The sequence below is a fragment of the Pogona vitticeps genome, chromosome 2 (assembly GCF_051106095.1).
Source record: "Pogona vitticeps strain Pit_001003342236 chromosome 2, PviZW2.1, whole genome shotgun sequence".
In the NCBI taxonomy this organism is placed as follows: domain Eukaryota; kingdom Metazoa; phylum Chordata; class Lepidosauria; order Squamata; family Agamidae; genus Pogona; species Pogona vitticeps.
The window spans coordinates 139947604-139962192 of record NC_135784.1 but is presented as its reverse complement, the minus strand read 5'-3'; the positions used below and the strand labels follow the sequence as shown (position 1 = coordinate 139962192).

At 41.7% G+C, this 14589-nt stretch overlaps 1 protein-coding gene across 1 annotated transcript in view; it reads right to left on the bottom strand.

Annotated features, from left to right (window-relative positions):
* Nucleotides 1-14589, bottom strand: part of TMC8 (transmembrane channel like 8) — a 34267-nt gene that overhangs the window by 3839 nt on the left and 15839 nt on the right. The window contains exons 8-16 of the mRNA XM_072990673.2: nucleotides 13708-13847; nucleotides 11765-11912; nucleotides 9169-9339; nucleotides 7009-7154; nucleotides 3565-3688; nucleotides 2835-2932; nucleotides 1981-2164; nucleotides 706-836; nucleotides 457-612 (exon numbers count right to left, since the gene is read on the bottom strand). Coding sequence (XP_072846774.2) covers nucleotides 457-612; nucleotides 706-836; nucleotides 1981-2164; nucleotides 2835-2932; nucleotides 3565-3688; nucleotides 7009-7154; nucleotides 9169-9339; nucleotides 11765-11912; nucleotides 13708-13847 — 1298 coding nt within the window. The remainder of the gene's footprint in view (nucleotides 1-456; nucleotides 613-705; nucleotides 837-1980; nucleotides 2165-2834; nucleotides 2933-3564; nucleotides 3689-7008; nucleotides 7155-9168; nucleotides 9340-11764; nucleotides 11913-13707; nucleotides 13848-14589) is intronic.

Sequence of the window (14589 nt, the reverse complement as noted above, 5' to 3'; positions counted from 1 at the left end):
TGAAAGACTGTACTGTTATGCCTGCTGGCAAGAGCCGTTGAGTCGACAGGCATTAGGAAAGGAGGGATTTCTGGTTCCAGAGGCCATCAGTGCTCAAAGTGGGTGAGATGGGTTAGTCTGAAGGGATCATCAAGGGAGTGGGTGTTATGGGTATCCTAGCTAGCGATTAGAGTGTCATTATTCTCCCCAACTCACCAGCCTGGAAACAAAAAAAAAGCGTTTTGCCTTGAAACTGAAGCAGATAAGATACTGAGTTATTTCAGTAGCCTGATATGTATAGCCAACAAATTGGCTTAGTAGAGGTACAAACGCTTGTGAAACATCATCAGACACGGTCTGCAACACATGATGGAACAACAGCCCTCCTACAGTTATCATTTTAAGCTGGCATCCACGCAACTCGTGATCACTCCTCCCACTCTCTGTTTCCCATCTATGACCTTTAAAAGAACCCACCTGAGTACCATCAGAAGCAAGAAACAAAAGACACTGGAAGTGGCATAGTTGAAGATGAGCTGTGCTGTGGTGGGTAAATGGGATACAGCCTCAGGCACTGTCTGCCACGGAGCGGAATAGTTAGCAAAGAGCCCACAAGCTTGGGATGGAGGGACCCTGGAAGGCGAAAGGAGGAGTATCAGTGACAGAGTTTTGACTAAACGTTGTCTGTGCTTCAGCTGCTCAACTCCAAGTTTCATCTCAACTCACCTGGTGATAACATAGCTTAGAGGAGAACAGGCCAGGAAGAGACCTAGTAGGAGCATGATCTGGAAGAGGAATTTAGATCGGGAGGCTCGAAACAGCTGAGTTGAAGGTTGGCAGTTCTGGAACAGGGTATACTGTGGGTGTGAAAAGGAGATTTAGAGTGTGTACTCACTGTGTCCCCACACAGGGTTTAGGGTACAGATTTTACCTCCCCCAAGACTGTGGGGCTTTACATACGGAGTGCCCTGGGTTTTGTCAAAGGGAAGAGGGAGGAATGGTTATATTGGAGGAATGTTTGTTTGCAAACCATAAGGTACAAAAACAAAAAAAGTTGCAGCACAAGGGAAACATGAAGGAGAAAAGCCAAAATTCCCAGCTTCCACTCAGCCCCTTTTTGTTTCACAGTGACTAGCCCTTTTTACGTTAAAAAACTATAAGCAACTAAAGTAGAATAGAAAAAAGCATATTTACAGTATTTACAGTTGATCTTCAGTTATGATCAGAGGTGCAAAATAAAGGGGAGGAAAGGGAGAGAAAACAGCCTCAACCACGTGGAAGGCTGAATCCACCATGCTGACTGCATGGTCTAGAGGCAAGGAGCAGAGATTTAATGTCTGTTCTAGTCAATGGTCAGAGAGGAAAAGGGAGAGCAAATTAAACAACAGAAGCAAACAAACAAGAAGGGGTGGGTGGGGTGGGGACTTGCCTTAAGCCCAGGACAAAGGACTTTGCTAATTGGTTAGTGAGAAGGCATAATTATGTTAGGTGGTGAATCCCCCTTCCTCCCACTAAAACCCAGGGTTAGTGCATGCAAGATTGTTACCTGCCAACAGGTTACACCCAGAGGCAGGTAGCAGATGGTAGGGAGCAGCCATGAGAAGTTGCAGGAGAGAGTTGTGTGGCATAGAGCTTTCAACATTTCATACACCAGCCAATGAGAAACTCTTTTCCGGGAAGTTTAAAAGTAAATGTCAGAACCATAAAGAATGAAAATAAAACTGAAACCTAGAAATTAAATCAGTTAGTACTGGAATAAAAACAATGATATACACGGTAAGTCCCAGAATTCTCCAAAGCCCCTAGTTCAGGATCATGCCACCTGACCTAGAATGGGGCAAACCCAGGAGGACAACTTACACCACTGGCACCCTAACTTTAGTAGGTACTATTTTGTATTTAAACTCTTCATTCTTTCCCTTTCCTTCTTTTTCTTTCTCTTTCTCTGTTTCTTTCTCTCTCACACACACACACACACATACACACACACAGAACTTTTACCTTTTTAATATAGAATGTAAGGAAGATGGAGACACAACCAAGCAAAGGCAGGAGTGGGCAGAAGTAGATGCCGATCCATATGACTGTTTGAGTTGCCACAATATCCAACACGTTGTGGGGCACCAGGAACTCCTCTTTGCCAAGCCATTGCGCCAGTGCACTGGAGGAATGCTTGGCCAGCAACCTAGGGAACAAAGAGCCTGCATTCAGAGGCAAAGATGACTCCTCCTTGCAGCAACGGCAGCAGGAAGTCATGCCACCACTTGGGCACGTCTCCTTCTAAATAGCACACAGAAAGGCATTACATTCGGTCCCTTCCCCAGAGACAGCAGCATGTGCTTGGCAATCAGCAACGATACTGGTAAAGGGCACCAAAAGACATCTCTAAGAGGGATCTGAACAAAGACACAGATGATGAAGTTATCGCGGGCCATTAACCATGATGGCTAAATGCTACATTCAGAAGCAGAGGCCACAGGTCTCTGAAGAAAAGTCCCCGGATGGGGGAATAACATGGAAGAGGGCTGTTAGGTCCTGCTTGTCAGCTTCCCATGGGCCTCTGGTCACCCATCAGAGGAACAGACTGTCGTGTGAAACAGGCCTTCAGCCTGATCCAGAAGAACTCTTCTCGCGTTCTTATACTAACTTCCCTCCCATAACAGAGCCTAGCAACAGGGAGGATAGGAGAGATACAGCTCTGTTACCTACAAAAGAAAGAGCGGCTGATCCATGACTGAAGGGGAAAACTACCTGCCTTAACCTTGGATCAGCCAACAATCAATCAATCAAACAAACAAACAAACAAAAAAAGAGTATCTGGGTAGATTGGTGTTGGTTAGGACCTCTTCCCTTACCTTCGGGGCAGGCTGATGAGGAAGGCAGAGGCCAAAGTGGTCAGGAAGCTGAAGATGGTCATTTTGTACATTTCCTGTCCAATGTGGGTTTCCCAGCACTGCATGTTCAGGGAGGGCAAAGAAAACAGCTCATGAGTGGGAGGAAGCAGAAAAGAATTCCTGTCCTAGCCAGGCTGCAGAATGACAACCGCATAGTTGTGGCCCAATACAATGCAAGAAGTTAGTGCAAGTCAGAATTTGCAGTAGGAATTTTATTGGTAATGAGACAATACAAGCACCACACTTTTATTTATTTATTCCCTTCTTTTTTAAAAAAAAATATGGAGACTGTCAGCACTGAAATGTTGGCAGTATGCAACCTGTTAGGGACTAAACTGAACATCAGACAGAAGTCAGTTGCTGACAAGCAACCCGTTGTTCCTCACTGCTTGAACTGTGCAAAAGAGGAAGCACGTGAGTTCACTGCCTGGGGTGCAGCCGCAATCAACCAGACACACGAGAAAAGGAGACACTGACATAAAGACAAAGGAAATCAACCCAGGAACAGGAATACTCAAAAGATGTCAGAGCCGTCAAAGAGCCATTGATAGAGATCTATAGCCAAGTCAATTAGCCAGATGCTGAAAGACAGATTACAGCTTGTCCCAGCATCAGGGCAACTGGCCGTCTGAAGTCTTGCTTTTGAATATTATTGTATGTCATCTGAAAACGAAAAGTCCAGTTTGAATACCTGATAGACTTTGTTGTAACCACACGGCTGGCACTGGGGAGTACTGCTGGCCCCCAAGCAGAGGATCTGGCGGCCCAGGAAGAACAGGAACATAGCCAGGCTGGACAGCTTCAGGATGACACACCTGCCAGAGGACACAAGAGAGGACAGGTTCTGGGCCTGTGCTCCACTGTTCTGTCCAACGACTGCCACCATATACCCTGGCCAAACTAGATTTTTTTCTTTTCTGGACAATAGTCCCCAGCATTCTCTCAAGCTGGCCATGCTGGCTGCAGAGATGCTCAGGCTTCTAGTCCCAAAAGGGGAATGTTTCCAAGCTCCACACCTCAATGTGCGAGATATTCCTGCCTGACCATAAATGGATCCAGACAACCATGTACAATCCCTAAATGTATCTAATAGCTAAGTTTCCCTCACTGTTTGTTAAGATGACACAAACAAGCAAGCATGTCAGGTACATGCTCACTATGGTAGATCATCAGCTGGTTAATAAACAAGTGTCTGCATCAGTTCCCCTTTCTCATGTGTTCTTGCCTGTGCTTAGGCTGTGTACAGAGATAAGGTTTATATACAAAAAATTGGAGGGTTCTGCTCCCTTCCCTTTTATTGTAATTGTAAAATATTATCTGGCCATTTAAATTATGCCATAATAATATGACAGGAATAATGAAATAAATATTTATGCATTTCTATTTTTTTGGTCTAATGTAGTATTATCTGGGTTTCTCCGTGTGGTATAGTGGACCAGGACACTGGAGAACAGGGTTCAAATCCCCACTTAGCCATGGAAACTCACTGGGTGTGTGTGGAACTGGTAAAAACACTCCTTAAAAATCTCACTTACCTTGAAAGCCCTATTAGGGTCACGATAAGTTGGTTTTGACATGACAGCACAAAACACACACAGTATTGTCTACCTAGAAAACCCTGGAAAGGGTCACCATTAGTTAGAATTGTTCTGATGGCACACAATTATTATTATTATTATTATTATTATTATTATTATTATTATTATTATTATTATTAGTAGTAGTAGTAGTAGTAGTAGTAGTAGTAGTAGTAGTAGTAGTAGTAGTAGTAGTAGTAGTAGTAGTAGTAGTAGTAGTAGTAGTATTAGTATTAGTATTAGTATTAGTATTAGTATTAGTATTAGTATTAGTATTACATAGCAAAGGAGGGGGCAAAGATACTCCTTCAAGCCTTTTCTATTTTTCATCAAAAAAAGTAAGTTACCCACACCTAGAAGTCTCCAGGAAGTCACTTTTAAAAGGGCCACAGTCCCCACCTGAACTGTTTAACACCCTCGAAATAGCATTCTCTGGAAACTGGAGTGGGTATTCAACCACGGTAGCTTCATTTTCTGGCTTTTGTTTTTTGTTTTTGTTTTTTCAATCTGTGCAGCTCCTGGAAGGTTCCCAGGGAAGAAAACTGGCCCCTAGTTTTGCCAGAGTTACCCACCTGACAGAGCCTTTTATAACTGCTGTAAATTTTTCCAAAGTTCTACAGTACATTTTTGAACCAGTCGTCGCAGTGAATATATTAAATTATAATGTATTGTAGGCAGACAGACAGATTTTGTTTTGTTCATCATCCATGTGCCGGGATATCACTGTTGTCATCTTCCTTGTTTGTGAATAAAATGTTGTTGTTGTTGTTGTTGTTGTTGCATACACTGAAAAAATGTTACTGTCATGATTACAGAAAGGCATGTCCTTTTAAAATAAGGAGTTTACTGGAATTAGAATATTTCGAGAGGGCTGAGTGCTTCCTCTGCCAAAGTTATGTGTGACAGCAAACGTATCAATCCTTTCCTGATCATTTAGTCTCCTTAAATCTTTCACTGCCATATTGCTGACAAGGAGTTCTGGACTTGGTGTGCCCCCCACCCTCCCACCCACTGGCCAAATTTAGAGAGAGACCCCTCAGAACTAAAATAGCATAATCACATTCTGCTACTCAGAATCATTCAAGGATCTACAAGGAAAACTCTACTTTCTCCCCAATAACGTATCTGGTCCCACTCAGACAGAAACACCCTAACATGAAATTATACTATGTAGTGAATCAGCTTAGACATATCCCAGATATAATTAAGGATAATAAAAATTTAATTTGGATGGATATTGAGACGGAAGGAATACAAGAAACTGTGGAAAGTATCTTGTTTAAAAAAAATTGCAGAAGGGATAAAAAAGATCAAAAATCCGTTTTTAATAAACATGTTGGAAAATTGGAAGGAATTTAGAGAGGTATTGAGTCCACCGATATCTCCTTTATCTCAGGTAGTTGATTTAAGGAATTTTCCAGAAAATTTAAAAAACTTAAAGAATGTATTAAAAAGCAAACAGATAAGTAGATTAAAAGACTGGACAGAGAAGATAAAAGAAAAAGGGGATATAAAAAAGATATTAGGGGGAGAAGGGTATTCATGGTTAAATCTAATTCAATTAGAAAAGTGGACAAGAGAATGGTATACTAAAGAAGGGAAAGGTAGAGAAATGACAAAATTTGAAGAAATTATAGAAAAAAGATTGAAATCAGAGGAAAAAAACAGAAAGAAAAGGAACAGTAAGTCAAATATATAAATTATTAAATCAAGTAGAACAGGGTACTGTAGGGTTAAAAATGCAATGGCAAAATGATTTGGATGAAGAAGTAATAGGAGAAGAATGGGATAAAATATGGGATCAGAGAATTATGAAGTACATGTCAGTAAGGATAAAAGAAAACTGCTATAAAGTAATATGGAGGTGGTATTTAACGCCGGTCAAAATGAATATGATGGATAAAACTGTGTCATCATTATGTTGGAGTTGTAAAAAAGAGAAGGGGACATATTTACATATGTGGTGGCTATGTGAAAAAAGAAAGAAAGAATGGAAAGTAATATTTAAGGAAATAACTGAAATAATGGGATTGAATATTTCAATGTCCCCAATAACAGCCTTATTGAATTTGAGTAAAGATCAATTGGTGAATGAAAATAAGGATTTAATAATAATAATGATTACGGCTGTAAGGATAATTATGGCAAGGAATTGGAGAAATGAAAATCAATTTAACCTTGAGGAATGGTATAGAGAATTGTGAGACATGGCTATTAATGATAAACTGACATGTGATATGAAAATAAGCAGGGGCCAAATGAAAAATAATGACTTTTAAAAAATATGGAACGTATTTTTAGAACATGTATTTCGGAGAGGGAGGGGGTATACACCGAGTGAAGAAACATTGAAATTTTGGAATGAAAATGGATGGAAAGAAGCGTAATGCTAGTCCTGAGGGTGATGGGTGCACTGTTATGTTTTGTAATTTATAGTCTCGTAATTTATAGGGTTTTTTTTGTAGTAGTAGGTATTTTGTATTTTTCGTATTTTTTTGTATTTTTTGTACTTTTAAATTAAAATAAATTTTTTTTAAAAAAAGACAGAAACACCCTACCTGACCAGGGTGAGGTTGACTTCAGTGTTGGGAGAGTAGCCCTCCAGCTGGGCCAAGGCATGAAAAACAAATGGCAGGAGAATATTGACTGCGGAGATGGTCACAGGTGGCAAGTACTGACTCAACACGCCAAGACGGGCTGCATCCTGTTCGAAGTGCAAAAGTAGGTTAGGGTGAGACACTGTTTGTGAACATAGAACACGCAAGAAGGGGCATACAGTTACATTCCCAAAGACTCAGTATATGTTCAGTAGCGATCCTATTGCAGAGCCAGCCTAGAGATATCTTGTGCAAGGACTGGCAAACTTTGAAAGAATATCTTCTTGCAAAAAGGAATTAATGCTGGTACATTTACCTTCAACTCAAGGCAAGTTGGTGCCTCTTAGGAATAGCCATTGGATTTAGCCCAGAGGAACTTATGGCAAAGACTACACAAATGTATTATGGGATGCTTGGGGGCCACATAAGTAGCCGGAGGTGTTTTTTTTTTCAACAAAGCGGTCATATCACATCTGGTTTAATCCTTAATATAGCAAGTTATTTGTAACTGTGAATGATTAGGCCTTAAATCTGTCTTCCAACACACATGAAAGAAGGACATTCAACACCAGGCTTTGAGGTTGGCAGACAGCATGAAATGTCTGGATTCCAGGAACTTTTCTTTCTTACTTACTGTCATTTTTGAGTGGTCCCTTCTTCCTGCTGCTGGTCAGGGCCAAACAATACATTACAGGCAACCTGACATTAGAAGAGGGAATTCCTGAAGTACTGGTTATGTGCCGTTGTGTCACAGCAGCAGCAACAACTTTTCACACCTCTTATAATTTGCCGATCAGCTTGCTTTAGTTTGTGCCTAGTCTTCAGAATATAAGCACATTCTGTCTGTGAGACTGATTTCTCAGACATGAAGTCTGCCTGAATCACTTCTCTGGAACACTAACCTGACATCAACTGCAATGATAGGTTACCTGTAACAGATCTCCAGATTTGGGTCTCCAGATCTAACCCCAAAACCCTGGCCCAGCTCCATCAGTTGTCCTCAGGGACTTAAAACCAGGGAGTAGACACCTTACCTTCAGATTTTGAGCCTGTGGGTATGTATTCTGAGCTGACGGAATTAACTTATAGCAGTCCTAATAGGGCTTTCAAGGCGCAGCTGATGGGGACAAGAGGGCCTTCTCTGTGGCAGCTCCCAGGTCATGGAATACTCTCCCTCAGGAGATCAGGCTGTCCCGCGCCCCTTTATTCTTCTGCGGACAGCTGAAGAACCATCTTTTCAGGCAGGCTTTTAACAATCATGATAAAGTCCCTGAATGCCTTTTTAAAGTTAAGATAGTTTTTAATGTTTACTCACTGTCACATACACCCAGCTCCTCTATATGTTCTCCCTAACAAACAGATTTGCCTTCGGGCATGACAATTTCTTTGTCTCTGTTTCCAATGCCACCAGAGGAAATCCGTCCTCAGTTACCAGTTAGGACCACAGAATCAGACGTGTCAAATATAACATATTTAAGACTCAAGGAAATCATAGATGGTATTGTATTTAATATTCATTAAACTTCATTTAACTTGTAAATATGCTGGTTACTTTGTATTTAGTTTCAATCACTTTAAAACAATTTATTTATTTCTTATAGTTTTCATTGTTCTCTTATACGTTTCTATCCAAGGGTTTCTTCCCAAAACAATTCTTCCAACTACCTCTTTCCCTAACTAACTGTCCTATATCATCACTAACTGAAATCCCTAACTCCTGGCTAACCAAAACTCTGATTATAACTGTCCTCCATTCTCTTCTTATATTCCTTGGTTCCGCCCTCCTGCACAACCATTGGCTACTGAATCAGTGTTCCATTGTGATGGACGGATGTGGTTTCTGGCCTGTCCGTCACACTCACTTTTAATTATTCAATCATATTTTAATTAGCATAGGTTATATGCTAATTATATAGTATCCCCTTATCAGGGGGTAAACATAAAACAAACAAACAAGTGGTTTTACCAGTTTCACTCCCCTGGTGGGTTTCCATGAGCAAGTGAGGATTTGAACCATGTTCCAAGTTCATCACCCTGTTCACTACACCACACTGGGAATTAGCTACCCCAAATCTCAGCCTGGCGCTAACCAAGGCAAGGAGAAAGTGAAAGTTGTCCTACCTGACTGTCGCCCTGGGAAGACTCAGTGGCCAAGTGGATGAAATAGAAAGCAGTGGCCATCAATAGCAAAACAACTGCATTGATCAGCAGGCGCAGCAGGTAGAGCTGAGCTAGCTGCTTCCGCGTCCTCTGCTGGTTCTGCAAATGTCGAATCTGCTCTGCCAAGTCCATCTGCCGAAATACGTAAATAGAATCAACCACTGTGCTGATGAGTAGCTTCTTCTCAAAGTTTAAACAGCAATGGGAAGAGGCTATCTGGCTACTCAAGTACGCCTGCACATGTTTCCACAAAGCCATAGTCTTGAGGGCTGAAGATACACAGTAAGCAGAGGGTAGAAAGAGTGGCTGAAACAACAAGCAACATCATCCTTTGTAGCTCTAGGGAGAATCCCTTTTTTAAAAAAAAAATATTTTATTTTAAAGCTGGGGATAAGGTAAGGAATACAGAAGGTAACGGGGGATGTGGGGAAAAAATAAGGAGGGGGGAGCAGAATACAAAATGTACCGTCAGCAAATCCTGCTTGTTCGCGTTGCAATATCAAGTCCACTTTTCGCCTTTCTACCTTTGAAAGTAGATTCCTACTTACAATTACATCTTAGTTTAATTCTATGTTACTCAAGTTCTATCTACTGACTCAAGCCATTTATATAAAAAATCCCATCATTCAGTTGCCTTTTGTATTGGATAGTCTTTCAACACTTCCGATAGTACAGTATATCCATTTCTGCCACTTCCCGTATCTTCTCAAGGAGCTCCTCTTGTTTCAGTATCTCCAATTTCTTCTGGTTCTTAGCATAAAGAATTCTGGCTGCAGTGACTATGTATATGACTAGATAATTCTTTGTCTTATCTATATTATCTGGTATAATGTTCAGTAAAAACAATTCTGGGGTTAGTGCTACATTACAAAGCGATATTTTTTGTAACAAAACATGTACTGCTATGTTACAAAAAATATTGCTTTGTGTACTGCTATGGTGGGACGTGGTGGCGCTGTGGGTTAAACTACAGAAAGCCTCTGGGCTGCAAGGCTGGAAGATCAGGGTTCGAATCCATGCGACTGAGTGAGCTCCCATCGCTTATCCCAGCTCCTGCCAACGTAGTAGTTCAAAAGCATGTAAAAATGCGAGTAGATAAATAGGTACCACTATGGTGGGAAGGTAATGGCATTTTATGTCTAGTCACGCTGGCCACGTGACCACGGAAACTGTCTACAGACAAATGTTGACTCCGTGGCCTGGAAATGGGGATGAGCACTGCCCCTTAGAACTGGACATGACTGGGCAAATTGTCTAGAGGAACCTTAACCGGTACTGTTTCGCTTCTCTACAAGTACGCCACATATAATAAAAGCTTCCCTCTTGTGCTTCACACTTCCAAACACACATTTGAGACCTCTGTATAAATCTTTGACAATTTATTTGGAGTCATATACTACCTATAAAACATATATGTTCTCCTTAAAATTTACCGATTTTGTGAGCTTTATATTATTTTTCCATATTTGCAACCGTTGATCAATATCAATTTTATGTCCTATATTTTGTGCCCACCTAAACTATACATTCTTTTACAATCTCATGGGAGAGTCCCTTGAGGTGGAAACAAAGATTCCAAGATTTGAATTAAATTCTCCTTTAATATCCCTACAAACTAACCATGGAGAGCCTTAGTTTTAGCTCAACAACATCTAGAGGGCCAGAGTTTTTGCCCAGCCCCTGCCATAGATCTTTCTTGCCCATTTCACCAAAATAATTCATTGCTGCTGCCCCTTCTTACAAATAAGCAAACAAGAAAAGACAGAAACTCCAGGTAAGGAATGGAATCGGCTGGCGTGGCAGACTTGGAGACTCAGCCATTCTCTGAACTTTGTTTCAAGCCATTGTTTATGACAGAGGTGGCTCCCGGGGTCATCTGTGAAGTTGAATAGTGAACAAGCAAAAGGAAGTACTTCTTCACAGAGCACATAACTGAATGGTGCAATTTGCTGCCACAAGATATTGTGTAAGCCAATATCTTACGTGGCCTTGGGATGAGACCAGTTGCTGTAGGACAAGACCATCAAAAACACCACCTTCAGAATACCAGAATCTCAACAACCATGGGAGAGAGCCATAATTTTCCTGTCCTCTTTGGAGGTGAGTTACTAGAGGGATTTTAAAATAGAAGACAGGATCCTGGACTAAATGAATCTTGGACGATCCAGTAAAAGTCAGTGGCCCAAAAAGTCCAAGCATAATCACATTCTTCTTTACTAGGAGATATCTGATGCTCAACTCGAGATCAAATCTAAAGGAGTCCAACAGCTAAGGAACGATTTCAAAAAGGGCAGCTTATGGATCAGAAGTCTAGCTTAGCTTCTGAAGAAACAGGACTTCCTGCACATTCCCTCTCACAACTTGATTGTCAGGGCACCATACCCATTGAAGCAAGGGCTTCCTACACATTTGCTAGAAATGTGGGTGCAGTTAGGAGAGTTAAGGTGTTGTACAAATGAAGCAAATAAGATGAAATAAAATAAACAAACAATTAATGGATGGAACTTTGAGGTGGGGACCAAATTATCACTACATCCCACGAGCAAACATTACGTACCTTGAGGCCATTGTAAATACTTCTCTGTTTGAGGGCAGCTGCCTCAGGGCTTTGGATGCAGAAATCCCATTCAGTAAAAATCCTGGCACTGACATGCGGCTTGAATCCCCACTGCAGTATCTGCCAGTTCATGAAGCTGGCCACAATCCTAGATAACCGGGCAGCAAAGGAGACAGTAACAGACAAGCAAGATCTTTCTCCAAGCAAAATAGTTCCTTCACTCTAAAACGATGATTCATTGGATAGGAAAAGAAGGTGTCACGACCTGGAATTCAGCCCAAAGGGTGTGACTCAATCTGGAATAGATATGGTATTACAATGAAAATAGACAAATCAATTTTGAGGAGGGAATGGTGCAAGTCAGAATATAGGAATAGTTTGGCACAGTCTTCCCCAACCTGGAGCTCTCCAGATGTGTTGCAGCTCCCATCATCCCCAGCCAAGTTGTGCTATTGGAAGAGAAAAAAAGCATGCTACAAAACCCCCTAGTCTACCTTTCAAATCTACAGTTCTGTGATTCTACCAGGAGAAGGACCATCAAGGATCAGAAATGTGACAGGCAGTTAAGTGAAATGGTTTTAAAGTACCTCAACAAGAACTTCTTTTCCTAAGGAACATGAGCAACCTGTATTTTGAGCAGAGGGCATCTCACCCCATAGCACGAGGAGAAGCAGACATACCCTACAAGAGCACAAACTGCCTGTGTTAATGAGATCCAGTGGGAAATCGTTCTGTCTGTTAATCTCAAGAAGGCTGAGCAGTCTTATTATAACAGGAATGCATTCTCATAATTATCTTCCAGCAGCATATTGCGGATCAGAGGTCTAGCATATTGCTGCTGGAGGATAATTATGAGTATTCATTCCTGTTATAATGAGACTGCTCAGCCTTCTTGAGATTAACAGACAGACCTGCAACTGTTAGCCTTGTTGCAGAAAAGGTAGGGAATTAAAAATAAAGTGAAAGAGACTTTCCTCACCGTATCAGCCAAGTAGAATATTTCCAGCTGTGAGAATTATTAAGTGCTGGGATAGGCTCCAGTCCCAACAGAAAAGCATTATTTCCTTCCAGAGAATTTAATTCCTTCTTGGATAAGTTGTGTTATTTCTCATAACTAGGGGGAGGATTTCTATGATATTTCATATTTTCTCCACATGCCTACCCTTGAACCCATAAGCAAATTCAAACATGTTTATGAGTCATCCGGCCTTTCTCACCAGATTACTCAAACCCACCCATAAGCTCAAACATATGTTGTAGGGGGGGAAATGATATGTCAGAGAAATCCTTCCCCTACTCATAACTCAATGTGTGATATGCCGAGCGGCCTGCCTCCTGAGATACCACAGAAAGAAGTTAGCATTTGAAATAGACCAGGTGTAGATCTATTATGTAGGTGACTTAAAAGAGGTCTGGGGGTTGCATGTGTCCATCCCAATCTTTGGAGAACAACATTCACTTCCATGCATCCCACCTAAATTCATTCATTCATTCATTCATTCATTCATTCATTCATTCTTTCTTTCTTTCTTTCTTTCTTTCTTTCTTTCTTTCTTTCTTTCTTTCTTTCTTTCTTTCTTTCTTTCTTTCTTTCTTTCTGTTGGAAAAACTCCCTCTTATGCCCTCTAGTGGCTGCAAAGAGCAATTTGGCATTCCCATTTTTATCACACACACCCACGAACATGGCAAGCCTGCTCCTCAAGAAGACTTTTTGACCAAACGTTTTTTAAAAAATAGCAGGGCACGGGGCTATGGGAGAGGAAGGCGGACTAGGGGGATGGCTGTATGCAGCCCAAAGGTTCACATTGCCCACGGTAGCATAATGCATACTGTATCCTAATCCCTTTCTTTCCTGAAGCCCTTGACATATAGCTTTCCTGCCCCTTTAACCCCACATCTTCATCCCCATTTAAATTCTGGCTGGTCCACCCCACCCCACTCACCGCTGGAAGATCCATATGAAGCAGGCAACGAGGTATCCCAAGATGCTAAAGAGGTACGCTAGGCGCACAAGATAGTGGCGGTCATCATTTTCTCCCACACTATAAGCCCCATAAAACAGGTAGGAACACTCCAGAGAGCCCTAAGAATGAGACATGGGAGGAAATGAAAAACCAGCAGAATAGTGAGACGCTCTGACGCTTGCAGGTTGAGCAAATCCATCATTTTGTTGTTGTTGTTGTTTAGTCGTTTAGTCGTGCCCGACTCTTCGTGACCCCATGGACCAGAGCACGACAGGCCCTCCTGTCTTCCGCTGCCTCCTGGAGCTGGGCCAAATTCATGTAGGTCACTTCGATGACACTGTCCAACCATCTTATCCTCTGTCGTCCCCTTCTCCTCTTGCCCTCACACTTTCCTAACATCAGGGTCTTTTCCAGGGAGTCTTCTCTCCTCATGAGATGGCCAAAGTACTGGAGCCTCAGCTTCAGGATCTGTCCTTCCAGGGAGCACTCAGGCTTGATTTCCTTTAGAATGGATAGGTTTGTTCTCCAGGGGACTCTCAAGAGCCTCCTCCAGCACCACAATTCAAAGGCATCAGTTCTTTGGCGTCTGCTTTCTTTATGGTCCAGCTCTCACTTCCATACATCACGACAGGAAAAACCATAGCTTTGACTATTCGGACTTTTATTGGCAAGGTGATGTCTCTGCTTTTTAAGATGCTGTCAAGGTTTGTCATTGTTTTCCACCCAAGAAGCAGGCGTCTTTTAATTTCGTGGCTACTGTCCCCATCTGCAGTGATCATAGAGCCCAAGAAAGTAAAATCTGTCACTACCTCCATATCTTCCCCTTCTATTTGCCAGGATGTGATGAGACCAGTGGCAATG